A 14752-nucleotide genomic window follows, 5' to 3' on the forward strand; every position below is an offset into this window, starting at 1 on the left:
TATTTACTAATTCATATCTTACGTATCTTCAGTTCCACATGTCTTATTGTGGTTCATCCACCTGTGGCTAATCAATTTACCCCGTACAAGTAGGCACTTTAATTTTCTGCATAAAATAATATCCTTTTTTTTTTCTTTTTGAAATTACATACATAGTTTATTATAACTCACCATTTGACCAACGACTAAAAAGGTAGAGTAAATTACAATTTCATTTCTAATAATCTGAATTTTCTCATTTTTACCACTCCACCCCTCTCTCCTTCTTCAGACTCAAAAATTAAAAGGAAAAACTGAATTTCCCATGGCAGTTGGTACCATTTGCCAACCCCTGCAAATAAAATACGCATGAACTGAAATTCCAAAATCGGTGCCGCCATTAATAACAAAAACTCAGAGAAACATACAAAGTACGATAAGAAAAGTGTGACTGTTTGTGTTTTCTGTGATCAGATCTGAAGAAAAATTAGATAGGATCCCTCTACACTAATTTTTGTTCAGTGTATGGAAAATGGAGTACATAGACAATTTGCCTCCAATGGATATGATGCGTTCAGAAAATATGACATTTGTACAGCTTATCATTCCTGTTGAGTCGGCTCACCCTGCTATTACTTACCTTGGCCAACTTGGCCTTCTTCAGTTCCGCGATGTACAGATCTATACCTCTCTCTCCTTTCTTTATTTATTTTGTGATTGATTAAATTTAATTAATCGCACCGACTTTATATTTATTGTATGCTAATTTTATGTATTAAGCTGGTTATTATTGTTGCTTTGCTGCCATGATCCAGTGAGGTTCAGCCTTTGTTGTTCCAATTTGAAATAAAAAAGATAACATTCTATGTGCTGCTCGGATATTAGAACATTAATTATGGTAGTGATGTGGATTTATTCCCTGTTGGTAGTAGAGAGGACTTGTCATGTTGGTTGCAATTGGTGATTAAGAATTGATTTAATGAAAAGTTGTTTTTATTTTTTATTTTTTTATCAAGACTTGATATGGACGATACATTGTGAGCTTAAATATTGGGATAGGAATGAGTAAGGAATTGAGGTTGAATTAGTTTTGATCGCATTCTGATTCCTGCGAGTATTTTTTGGTGTATATGGTCAGAAAGGAACAACAGATGTTTTGAAGGTTTATCAACTCCAAATCATTCCCTCAAGGCTAGATGTCTTTTGTATCTTTATAGTTGGCATTACCTTTCTCCCTTAGATTCTCCTGACAACTTTTTGAACTTCGTTAGCTCCCTGGTACTAGAATAGTCTTTTTGTAATTGAGCTAACAGTGTCTTTTTTGCTTCCATAACTTTTGTATTATTATGCATCTTCGTGATGCTAGCAATGAAATCTATTATTACTTCATAAAAAAAAAAAGAGATGGTGGCCACTATGTTTCTTTGCAGTAGTCCTCTAGCTACTAGATCTGGTTGATATTGTGTTTAACAGTCTTTTCATCTTTTTCAGTGTCGTTGTCTTCGTCACTACTCCCTCAGTTTTACTTGATATGACGATATTTGATTGGATACTGTTTAAGGTAGTTTGATAGAGAAACTGATAAAAAGAAGTTCTTTTGATAGAGAAAACATCACATTCAAAGTAAAAAGTTGAATTGCTTAATTAATTGGAATTCTTCAAAGCTATGAAAATTCTATATAAATAGAATGGTATCAAAATGGAATGAGTTTCATACAAATTGGGATGGAGGAGGGAGTATTAGAAGACTGATGATTAGGAGCAAGTGTCTCGAGAGTTATGGATCAATATCTTGATCATTTCCTAGATATGTTAGGAAGAAGCACGTAATGGTCAGATGGTCTGTGCCTTCTTTTTTGGTGTAACTGTTCTACCATCTTGGTACTTTATTAATAAAAATTTACCCCATCTTACTAAAAAAAAAAGTGGCTCAAGACTTTCTCTTCATCCTTTTTCGGCTGGTAATCAAGTGAACACCCTCCACCCACCTATAACCAGATTTTGATGCTCTCAAAGCCCTTAAATGCTATACGCATCTTCACCATTGCCATTCTTTTAATCTGCACAAGAACTTTCAACCTTCCTAAACATATGACTAGTGTTTTAATGTTCAAAGTCAGCTAGATGGAAATGGTTGTAAATGGTAAAATAAGGTAGTTCTCTTTACCTGTTGCCCTCAGTAAAGTTGAGTTATGGCAGATGATAACATATTAGAGTCCAAAAGATCTTGTAAGAGAGCTCTTTCTCTTTTTCCTCGGTTGTACACGTGATCAGGCCTCTTAAGTTAGAACAGATTGTTAATTGCTATCTTGCTCGGTACAAGAGAAGTAGTCAGCATTCATTTTCCTTTGTTTCCTGTGAATTTGGTTTGAAAAAGCGTAGCTGCTTAAAGCTTATGAACCTTCAAGTTGTGATGATTTCTACTGTCACACCTGGAATAGTGACTACAGATTGGAACTTTCTTTTGATCTCTAACGCCTAAGCTTGACGAAACACATCTCTATTAGCGTAATACTTATCCTAATTATTGAAATGCATCTCCAAAGGAGATAAATGAATTTTAATTTTTTTGGGTTTGCCTTTGATAATGCTAATGAAAAGAGAGACCAAGGAATTGGTTTACGCAAATTTTGTCATCAAGGAATAAATTGATTTGCTTCCTAACTGACAACTCATTTTTAGATATTAGATGCATTATTTGTATCGCAGGAAGATAATCATGACAGGGTACACACTTGTTCCAAATCGCCCTTACTTCTTTGGCCTCTGTTTCTTCTAAACAAAGAAATGTTGTAGGCAGGGTTGCCTTTTCTTTTGAAGTAGTATTTGAAAGATAGATTCAACTTTAAATCCGGCTATCTAAGTGAAACAGACTATAGTTTTCTTCTGTCTGAATGGTGACCGAGAAAAGTACATGATACAACAACCTTTTAGAAAAAGAAAAAAAAACACTACATGATAATAATTTGATCATCTATACGGGTGCTTGTTTCCCTTCATTAATAAAATTTTTACTACATAAAGAAAAGGTTTGATCTTGAAAGGCCAAAATGAGGTGTATTCCAATAAAACAGACTGTAATGTCCTTCTACTGAATTGCCTTGGTGCAGCATCTGTATGGATTTAGTTAATATCTTAAAGGAATGCAAATTTCTCTATGCTTGTTTTTGCTTTTGGAGTTGGCGGGAAGATGAGTAGAGTAGCCCTTTCCTTCATTCTTGATGTTTCAGGGTTACTGCTAATCACTTGATTTTAGTCCATAAGCATGTCATTACTATTCATCTCTCTGACTAGATTTTGGTTGTGGCAAATTGATTTCTTTACTTATGCCTTATAATACAAATGTTTGGTATTTTGTGTCTGTTTCACCTTCTTTGTTATTGTTAACTGGGAAACGTACTCATTATCTAAGTTTTCCTTTTGACAGTTAAATGATGATAAGAGTCCTTTTCAAAGAACATTTGTAAACCAGGTATACACTAATAGTGAATATCACATCTTTGTGTTGAATATTCTATATGTTGTTACCTCAGTGGAATTCGTATCTGTCAATAACTTAATTTATTGAATTGTTAATCATTGTTAGCTTGTATTTTTGACAAATCATAATCATCAATAGCTTCTGCTGAAAAACTTTGAGAGTTGATGAAAGTCAATTGCTTTAGTCAAGATAAGAAGTACCTTTGTCCTATTTCAGCTAGTAATGGTAGTGTAAAGTTACACTGAGGTTATAATAATAGTAGCATACAGTGATGTTGAGGTTAATAGGATATTGAAAATGTTTGAAGTAAATATTGTTGTTGCTATTATTTATCTTCAAGATTGGTCTGATTTTTAGATAAACTCCTCCATATAATCCTGCATTGATGCTACTACAGTGATTGATAATTCATATTATAAAGTCAACCTTAGTTACATGAAGCATCTGATTGCTAAAATTCCTTTGGTGCAGAGAAAAGAGTGAAGCTCCATAGGGTAGGTGTTTTCACATTTTTGGTTGCATAATTAGTGCTAAAATATAAACGCCAACCTACCTTGATTCCTCAAGTTCTAACATATATTTGTCCCCATCTCCAGCTTCAATATCTAAAGCTAAGATATAAACTAACATAACGATAAGAGCTACTTCATTGATCTCTCCACTTTTTTGACTCCATTCTCCCCTCTTTTGTCTATTATATCCATTTTAATCTCTTTTTATTTTTTGTCTTCAGAAAACTCTTCCTTTTTTAAAATTTGTTAAAAAGGATACGCTTTAAAATTTTGATATAATATTTTGATCGACCAATTAAAGGTTATTTGGACACATTCTAGTGGGAATAGTATTCAGTATTTTGCACTTAGAAAATATTAAAAAAAGAACTGAATTTCAAGTAATTCAATGGAACTCTCCTATTTGAGTTGCCTTCCTAATGTACTTCTTGGGAATGACTACTAATTTTCCAAAGCAGCATGATACCTCAGTGTTTCTGCTGGCAAAGAGGAGGTCAATAACTTGGAATGAGAATTCAGCATGTAAATTTGTTAACTTTTGTGTGGAGTTATTGAAGTGCTTCTCATTTTTATAAACAAAAAACTACATTACTAACGACCAAGTTGGTATCAAAAGCATTTGCAGAATTTTATGATGCAGTGGTGTATAATTATCTTTTCATTGTAATCATGGATGATCTTTCATAGGTAAAAAGATGCGCTGAGATGTCAAGGAAACTACGATTTTTCAAAGATCAGATACAAAAAGCTGGGCTGCTGCCTTCTCCACGTCCTGCTTCACAACCTGATATTGAACTGGAAGAACTGGAGGTGTTTTTCTTCTTGCTGACAAATGAACGCCCTACTTACTTGTCCAAATCGTGTTTAAGCTTCTTCTTTTTGATCTTTTCCTTTTCATACTTTTTTTGGTTCAAGTAAATCTCATGCAGACCTATTCTGAATTTCAGATACAACTTGCAGAGCATGAACATGAGTTGATTGAAATGAATGCTAATAGCGAGAAGCTAAGGCAATCATACAATGAGTTGCTTGAGTTTAAGCTGGTATTGCAGAAGGTACAATTTAACTTCTCTTTCTTACTGTTGCATTAAGGAGCTCTGTTTACATTTGAGAAATTGGTCCATGCCTGACTAATACTGCTGTCTGGATATTTCATCAATATGAGTACGCCTGTCATGCATTTGTTTCGTATGCATACATGTACAAGGTATTGGCTTGCATTAGTGTCCATCTATTTTGCTTCTTCTATCCTTGCATTGAACTGTTTAGTCATAATTAGAGTGTAATGCTTTGACAATTCAAAAAGCATGTTTATGTCAAACTATACTTGGTTTTCTTCGATGTGACTTCTTGTTATTCTTCCATAGGGATGTTTTTTATTTCTAGATGCTTTAGCTCTAATCAATCAGCATTTATGCACTAAGCATTTAATGGCTTCTCAAGTAACATTGTTAGTTGAGAAATTGATTCTTCGTACTTAATCTGGTGTTATTAATGCCTGACATGGTGCCTGCCAATTATGTTTCCTTCAAGCATTTGATACGTCAAACCACTCAACAAACTTTATAGACAATTCTGTTCTAGTTAGTTAACCAAAGTCATACTTTTTTCTTATGGTCGAGAAATATTTGCCTTTTCAGAGCTATTCTTATTTCTGCTAACTATAACTCTGCGAATTTTAGGCTAGTGACTTCCTTGTCTCAAGTAGAAGTCATACAACAGCTCAGGAAACAGAATTAGATGAAAACGTATACTCCAATCATAACTATTCAGATACAGCATCATTACTTGAGCAGGTAATTGATTCTTTCTTGCTATAAAACTGATCCGGTGCAGGATAATGATTATTTGTATCTATGAAGTGTCTGAGATAAGGTTTCTTTCAATCTTCAGGAGATGCAACCAGAACTTTCAAATCAATCTGGAGTAAGATTTATTAGTGGCATTATCTGCAAGTCCAAAGTTCTACAATTTGAAAGAATGCTATTTCGTGCAACGAGGGGCAATATGCTTTTCCATCAGGCAGTTGCTGATGAAGAAATCTTGGATCCTACCTCAAATGAAATGGTTACATTCTTTCTTCTAAATTGTTCTTGTGTTAATGCCAGGAGATAGTTCTGTACACTGGTGCACTAAGAACTTCTTCCTAATAAAGGAAATTGTCCATGAATTATCTTTTCACTTTATGCTGTATGGTTTCGTCAATACTCTAATTCCCATTCATATTCTTATTTCTTTTTCTCCTATCTTATTGAAAATGGCTAAGTATTAAGTTCACTATGTGGTTAACTCCCAATTTTTACTTCTGTAGGTTGAGAAAATCATCTTCGTAGTATTCTTTTCGGGCGAGCAGGCGAGAACAAAAATATTGAAAATATGTGAGGCGTTTGGTGCTAATTGCTATCCTGTTCCTGAAGACATGACCAAGAGGAGGCAAATAACTCGAGAAGTATGTTGGTTAACTTTTTAATGCCAGTCTTTCTGATTACTGGACGAGAGTTTCATAGACATCATCACTGAACGAACTTGTTTTATTGCACCAGTCAGTGTACTTTGGGATATACTGCTAGCAAGACATGGAACAATTTCTTTTGTCTTCTGTCTAGTATCTTTTGTGTTTTAATGTATATCTGAGGTCATATTATGCACGGAACAAAGTATACATGGAAAAATGGCCATTATATTGGTTTTACAATCACTAGAGTAGCGCTATGTGATGTAGCTTTCACAATGTATCAGTTCGATGAGTCTAATCTTAGCTCTCTTTCATATATTATCTCGATTGTAATCATTTTCAAGTGTCCTGCCCTAAAGTAATACCATTGGGATAACATCTTGAGTGCAGGTTTTATCTCGGCTATCTGAATTGGAAACCACTCTGGATGTTGGATTACGTCATCGAGATAAAGCCTTAACATCTATTGGGTTTCACCTCACAAAATGGATGAACATGGTAAGAGTGACGACAACAGTATAAGTTTTCACTTTTATAATATAGTTAATTAGTGGCTTGTGAGAGCAAGTCTTTTTGTTACCCTGAAATACGAGTTGAATGTTCAACTCTTTTTTCTAGGTTAGAAGGGAAAAGGCTGTTTATGACACATTAAATATGCTGAATTTTGATGTCACAAAGAAGTGTCTAGTTGGAGAGGGCTGGTGTCCGATATTTGCAAAGACTAAGGTACTCTTTTTTTATGTTATTTATGTTAGCGGTTACATATGCACTGTTTGTATATGCATTGTTTATGATAGTATTACCATGTACATGCTTTTGACACGTTAGATACAAGAGGCTTTGCAACGTGCGACAATTGATAGCAACTCACAAGTGGGAATTGTATTTCATGTGATGGGTGCTGTAGACTCACCTCCAACATACTTCAGGACAAATCGTTTCACAAATGCATATCAAGAAATTGTAGATGCGTATGGGTAAGTAAATGTATAGTAGCATTTAGTTATCTGCGAAACTGATTTACAATGTAATGAGTTAGGTGATGCTGTTAAATTCTGGGGATAGAATGTTAGTTGACATTCTTCTTTACATGATTCCTTGTCGAATCTAGTGGCAGCAGCTTGTTCATCTGATGGGTCACGTCATCTCCTTTAGAGTGTCACTGATTTTGATGATAAACAGTATGCGTGTTTGGCTGGAGTTTTCCCCCTACTTTTCCTTTAGTTCAGACAGCGACATTTGCAGTAAGGTGTTTATTATGCCTGAAGCCCTCTATAGGCAAAACGATATATACTTAAAACAGAGAGTCCAGTTTTCTTCCCTTTCTTTGTTCTTTTTACGTTTAATGTTATTAATTTGGGATGCCTCAGCTCTTCAAATAAAATTTTCATTTTCATTGTTTCCTTTAAGTCATATATGAAAAACAATATCCATTTCTTATACCTTTCTGGCTTGTTTGGTTAAGATCAAGTGTGGAATCTATTTTTTTTTTTAATCAAATTGAAATATCCATGTCTTCTGTTGCTTCTGAAAACAAAAGCACTTACTAATGTCTACATTGACAGTGTTGCTAAATACCAGGAGGCAAATCCTGCTGTTTACACCATTGTTACATTCCCTTTCCTTTTCGCGGTGATGTTTGGAGATTGGGGTCATGGAATTTGCTTGCTGTTGGGAGCATTAGTTCTCATTTCTAAGGAAAGCAAGCTTAGCTCTCAAGTATGTCCTCTCATTGTTTCAGCCTCTCTCTTGGAGTACTTAACATCAGTAATTATGCAATTATATATTCCTTTTATGATCAAATAAAAATATCTGACAGAAACTGGGCAGCTTTATGGAGATGCTCTTTGGCGGTCGCTATGTACTCCTCTTAATGTCAATATTTTCAATTTACTGTGGCTTGATATATAATGAATTCTTCTCTGTTCCATTTCACATATTTGGTGGCTCTGCATACAAATGCCGAGATGCTTCATGCAGGTATGAATTATAGCCTTGTTAAATTTCCATATAGAAATACTTCGATTTGTGATTTTTCAAAGTAATGATAATGCAATCTCTTATGTGCTTCTGATCAAGACTGTGATTTGCATTTTTTAAGCTCCCTCACCTAGACCTTATTGCTAGATCAAAAAAAGCTTCCTCGCCCAGACTTTTAAAAGGATAGTGAAGGACATTTTTCACTTGCAAATCTGGATTATGCTGAAATGCCAAAAATAAGAGCGAAGAAGTGGTTGCTTTGGCTACACTTTAAGTTATGTTATTAGATCATCGATGAGAAATAAACTATTCTTTTTTTCTTTTTTTCATTGGGGGGGGGGGGGTTCTAGATGGGGAACATTAGCTTTTGTTTCCCCTTCAGCGCAAGATTTACTTTTATGTATGATTTTGTGATGAAGCCTTCAATTCAAGACCACCATAGTCGGTTACTTTCAACTACAAGTAGTCGAGGTTCTTTGGATGTTTCTAATCCTTTGATCTCAGGTTAATGCCTCAATCGCTTGGTTTTTGGGATTTTCTTTGTCAGGCTTCCTATATTGTTATGTACTTATGGTGAAGATTGGCTAAATTTCTATTAGATTTCTACATATTTTTAAGTAGCCTCATTGCTTTTCTGTCAGGTACATGACACTGTAGTAATGCAAACAAACAATCATTATCTTCTCCATAATTCTTGGACATATTCAGATAGCTCCTCAAATAATGTTTATGATGGTTACTATTGATTAAAAAAATAATGTTTATGATGGTTGCATGTTATTCGTCTATACTGGCACCTTACTCCTGCCTCCCAATTGTTGAATGCACGTGTAGCTTGAGTTAGCTTTTAATCTATGTTGCTCGGACTCTCCGAAGATGTCTCCGGATGCGTATCAGATCCTCCAAAAGTAGTGTATTTTTGAAGGATCCGACATGGGTGTGGCAGCGTTTTGGAGAGTCAGTGCAACATAGCTTTTAATGCATCATTTCCACCCAGTTTTTTTTTTTATTTGCTATATTTTAACTGGGATTTTGATGTTTGTATTTACAGTGACGCATATACAGTCGGTTTAATAAAATACAGTGATCCTTATCCTTTTGGTGTGGATCCAAGCTGGAGAGGTAGCCGTTCGGAGCTTCCTTTCTTGAACTCCCTTAAGATGAAGATGTCTATTTTGTTGGGTGTGGCACAGATGAACCTCGGAATTATATTAAGTTACTTCAATGCACGTTTCTTCAACAATACGCTTGATATTAAGTACGTATTCCCTTTTCTTCTGTCCCCTTCCGTGTTGTGCAGACTCTCCAAAATGCTGCTGCACCCGTGTTGGATCCTCTAAAAATACACTACTTATGGAGGATCCGACACGTACCCAGTGACATTTTCGGAGAGTCAGAACAACATAGGTCCCCTTTTGATGGTTTTCTCGTTGAAGTTATTTATTCTTTTTTTTTGATTTGTTATCAGGTATCAGTTTGTGCCACAAGTGATCTTTCTCAACAGCCTTTTTGGATACCTGTCTCTCCTCATTGTTGTTAAATGGTGCACTGGATCTCAGGCGGATCTCTACCATGTTATGATTTATATGTTCCTAAGTCCTTTCGAGCCTCTTGGTGAAAACCAGTTGTTTTGGGGCCAGAGTGTGCTTCAGGTATGTGCCATCACATCTCATCTTGTGCTCTTACGGTTCATTTGATCTGCAGATGTGATATGGTAAGACTTTAATACCACCAGATTACATTGTAGGATATGATGCTAATTAATGGAATATGGATAAGATTGTAACGCTTGTGTCCCATGTTTCGTATCAAATCTGTGTGACAAATTTCCTTGGCCTAAATGCATTAAATAACTCATTGAATAAGGATTAATTTGAAAAGAAGAACAAGTTATGATAATGTATGATGTATCTCTGTATATTTGTTAAAGGCTATTCGACATTTATTAAAAGCAATACCAAAAAGAAAATAAAGAAAAGGTTGGTGGCAGTGTGTGGGTGGAAGGGGAGAGAGATATCTGTGGAGTAAAAAAACCATTTGATATCATAGGATAGCTTGTGTTCACTTCTCCCCTAGGGATAATGAACTTGTGGGGTGGGTTGTGGGGTGGGAGGATTTTATTATTTCATCCATTATCGAACTCTACATAGATAGTCAAACAATTGATTATCTTAGTATCCATAATCTCCTCTCACCCACAATCCATAAATGGAATAAACCCTTGAAAATCTCTCATCCCTTGCTTGTTTGTTTAACAATTATTATTGCAGGTAGTATTGCTGCTTTTAGCACTTGTTGCTGTTCCATGGATGCTTTTCCCAAAACCTTTTATTTTGAAGAGACTTTACACCGAGGTAAGTACATTTGGTTGCTTTTGGTTTCTCACTCTTCACAATGAATTGAATAATGTACTATCTTGATGATCCAGAGAAAGTATAAAGGAATGGATAACCAATTTTCTTTTAAAAGGGCACAAGTAACGGAATTAATGAGGATGTAATCTTGTTTTTCCTAAGAGGCAGTTTGTGGTCCTTGAGTGGAGGGAATTCTTTTGTAGAGAAGAGAGGTTGAAAATTTAGGGGTGCCAATGGGCGGATTGACTAAATTGAAACAAAACAAGTTGAGTCACTTGGCAAGACTGGTTTATTCAATTTTGGCTATATAATAATTTTTTTAATCATCAAACCAGAAGTGTTTGTCTTTTCTTTATATATATATATATATATATATATATATATACCTACCTAACAAACCATAAAAAACCCATAAAAAAATAATGAGAGAAATACACCTAACAAACCAAACAAAAGAAATTGTTTTAATTTTTGACAGTTTTCTTATGGTTATTTGGGCTGCCTTATTATGATTCTCAGAGATTTCAAGGCGGAACTTATGGCCTTCTTGGAACATCCGAGGTGGATACTTATGAAGAACCAGACTCTGCGAGGCAACACCACCATGAGGAGTTCAATTTCAGTGAGGTTTTTGTGCATCAAATGATACACTCTATTGAGTTTGTTCTGGGTGCTGTCTCTAATACTGCATCATACCTTCGGCTGTGGGCTTTGAGGTATATCCATCATTTTTACTTGTTTTTTTTATTTTTTTATTAACAGCAACCTGTTTTATGTTTCTACCAAATTGATGTCTGTGATGTTGGTGCAGTTTGGCTCATTCTGAATTGTCTACTGTGTTCTATGAGAAAGTTCTCCTCCTTGCTTGGGGGTAAGATTCCACGACTTTTAGCTTTTTTGCTGTACAAAATTTCCTTGCTTAGACGTCGCTCAGTGTCTTCATGGACATTAATAGTAAAGTTCAAAGTTTATTTCTGTTAAAATGTCAAGTTGTTGAATCATGAATCTGGTGAATACATTTGGTTACTCAAATTTTCTTTGCAATAGTATGGATTTGAAGGTATAACATGTATTCCCTTGGAACTAGCTCAGTTCTCTTATGCAATGGCGCTATCTGTTTAGCAACATCTCATCCAAATTATTCATATTCTTATGCTGAAGTATTTTGGTAGACAAGATTATCTGCTTTCTTGTACTCATTGAAGGAAGTCGCAGAGGATAGGTAATAGTGGCATTTGTTTAGACTATGCTGAAAAGGGGAAGCATGAAAAATGGACGATGCGTCATTCGTACCATTAATAAAGCTAGTGTAATTACCACGGTCTCTGCTCAGGATCTGAATGCGTATTTGCTACCATGTTCCACTACAAACTTACAAATCCTAGGGGTATATTTGTTATTCTGCTTTGGTCTCTCTACTAAACGCCACTATCCAACTTTAACCCTTTATGTCCTGGATATATCTCTTTTCCATTTTGCCTAAAAATAGCTCTTTAAAATATTTTTCCACTTTGAATTATCGCAATATATGTATGCAAACAATTAAAAAATTGTCTAGACAATATGCACGGTCCTGTGCTATGCCATGATATTTGGTGCTTATATATTGCTATGATGCGTGGTGGCTGGATTACTGTATCAAGGTTCTTTATCTAGACAATATGCACGCTCCTGTATGTGTTTGAGGTACTTTTATGTATCAATAGGATGGGGTTGGCCTGGTGGCAATTGACTTGAGCCTTGGGGTTTACTCCCTTTCAAGGTCTCAAGTTCGAAACCCACTGGGTGCAAACAATTTCTGAGGGCTATCGGACTGGGTAAAACCTGAATTAACCGTGGTGCACTTGTAGGAAACTCCTTGCCGAGGGCCTGTGCACCCCCGGGATTAGCCGGGGCTCTAAGAGACTCGGACACCCGGTGCAAATAAAAAAAAATAAAAAAAATAGGAAGCACATTTATTCCCTGTTTGAGTACTAACTTGATTTGGAATCAAAAGGCTTTCTCATTCTTTTGGTACCTAAAACGAGATCTCTCTTCTACCATGATTTGATTGATATACAATTTTGTTGAAATCTTTTAATGTGAATGTTGTTGTGGCATTTTCTAAGGAAATGACATGACACTAAAGACCATATCAGTGTTTCCTTCTAGCCCTTGTATCTCTCTAATTTTTTTTTTCTTTTGGAAGGGGGGTGGGGCAAGTTGGGGGAGAATGGGGAGGGCAAGAGCACTTCGTCATGTGTACTGTGATGGTAGTAGTTTGTTGTATGCATCATAGCTAAAATATGGCTGTACAAATTGAATGTGTTGTTTAACATTTTGCCCTCGACATCATAGCTATCATATGTACCTGAGTGCTAGATGCTTAATAATCGCAGGTATGATAACCTGATCATACGGCTGATTGGGCTAGCAGTATTCGCCTTCGCCACAACCTTTATACTACTCATGATGGAGACTCTTAGCGCATTCCTTCATGCATTGCGTCTTCATTGGGTGGAATTCCAAAACAAGTTCTATCATGGCGATGGCTATAAGTTCAAGCCATTCTCTTTTGCTGCATTAGCAGATGATGAGGATTAGTACACAACCTTTATTTTCCCCTTTTTTCCCGGGAAACCGCAATGAAGAGGAGTTTTCCATATTCAGGGAAAATTGAAAAACCTTACAGGAATTTTGGAAGGATCCAATTTTGTCTGACTACTATTGCGCACTTTCTGTTGATGAAGCAGCTGGTTTTAGCATAGAATTGTAAAGTTGTGGCACACATAATCTTTCAGTATAGAGGTAACAAAAGGTCTCTGCTTGAGGAATAGTTAGCTGTTAAAGAAGAGATCTGTAAATTTTTCTTTATAAAATCTTTTACATATTGTTTCGCAAACACGAATAAGTTAATTGTAAAGAGGGAAGTCTTTATAGCATTTATCTTAAGGGTGTCTCATTCTTTTGTGGAGGCAAATTTACAGAATCAGCAAATGCCTGCTCCTTGTATACATTTTGTGAGTCTCTACAGATTGTTGTAATAATAGAATCATCTCTTTGAATTTCCTTTTTTGAATCGCCAAACTTTGATAAATGAAATGGTCATATTTAGTAAATTTGAATTAAATAACTAATGTAAGAGTTTTTCTATCTTTTACGGGATCAAACTTATTCTAACCTCGCTAATGAGGTTCATGACAAATTGAAATTTGCTGCTTGTGCTGTTAGATTATCATTTGATACTTCTTCAGAAACTAGATATCTGAATAATAAATTTGATGAATATTCATTTTTTACAGTCTAATTTAACCACCTCATGTCGAGTTTTTTTTTTTTCTTCAAAAAAGAGTAGGGGCACAATGGAAAATGACAGGAGGGTGCCACTTTTCTCGGGGCATTTGCATTTATACCCGTTTTTTGAGTTACGTTTTAACTTATATCCGCTTTGCAAAAAAAATTGCAAGCGTACCCACTTTTCGCGTAACTTCAGGCATACGGGCCTGAAGTAGCAAAAAATTTTGCAAGTGTAGCAAAACTTCAGATATTTTTGCATGAAGTTTGGCCTGACTTGCAAATGCAATCACGCAAACTTTAGTTCATAGTGCAAATGACAAACTTCAGTTCATGTGTTGGCTGAAGTTTTTGTTTGTAATTGCTGAACTAAAGCATTCTAGTAGCTGAAGTTTTGTTCTGTATTTGCTGAACTTTAGCATGTTTTAGCTAAAGTTTTATTCTATATTTGCTCAACTTCAGCATATTTTAGCTGAAGCTTTGTTATGTTTGTGATGAACTTCAGGGCTGATGTTTGTTTTGTATTTGCTAAACTTCAGCATTCTAGAAGCTGAAGTTTTTGTTTATATTTGCTGAATTTCAGCATTCTTAGGAGCTCTTACAATAAGGCTATACATCCACAAGAATATCAATAGTTTGGTCAATAGGCAAAAAAAAGGGCAGATTATAAAGAATAATAACCTGTTATAGATGAAGACAAAAATTACGTATAAACACT

The 14752-nt window shown here is 35.4% G+C and overlaps 1 protein-coding gene across 1 annotated transcript; it reads left to right on the forward strand.

Moving 5' to 3' along the window:
• Positions 1–233: 233 nt before the first annotated feature.
• LOC104242079 (V-type proton ATPase subunit a1-like) lies at positions 234–13809 on the forward strand. The gene is made up of 18 exons (XM_009797060.2): positions 234–652; positions 3407–3451; positions 4660–4782; positions 4920–5027; positions 5655–5768; positions 5866–6039; positions 6284–6421; positions 6818–6925; positions 7046–7153; positions 7256–7404; positions 7993–8146; positions 8247–8407; positions 9459–9665; positions 9876–10059; positions 10678–10761; positions 11281–11477; positions 11573–11632; positions 13140–13809. The coding sequence occupies exons 1-18, from the start codon at positions 512–514 to the stop codon at positions 13342–13344; spliced, it is 2460 nt and encodes an 819-aa protein (XP_009795362.1). The 5' UTR covers positions 234–511; the 3' UTR covers positions 13345–13809.
• The last annotated feature ends 943 nt before the right edge of the window (positions 13810–14752 follow it).

The sequence above is a fragment of the Nicotiana sylvestris genome, chromosome 11 (assembly GCF_000393655.2).
Source record: "Nicotiana sylvestris chromosome 11, ASM39365v2, whole genome shotgun sequence".
Classification (NCBI taxonomy): Eukaryota; Viridiplantae; Streptophyta; class Magnoliopsida; order Solanales; family Solanaceae; genus Nicotiana; species Nicotiana sylvestris.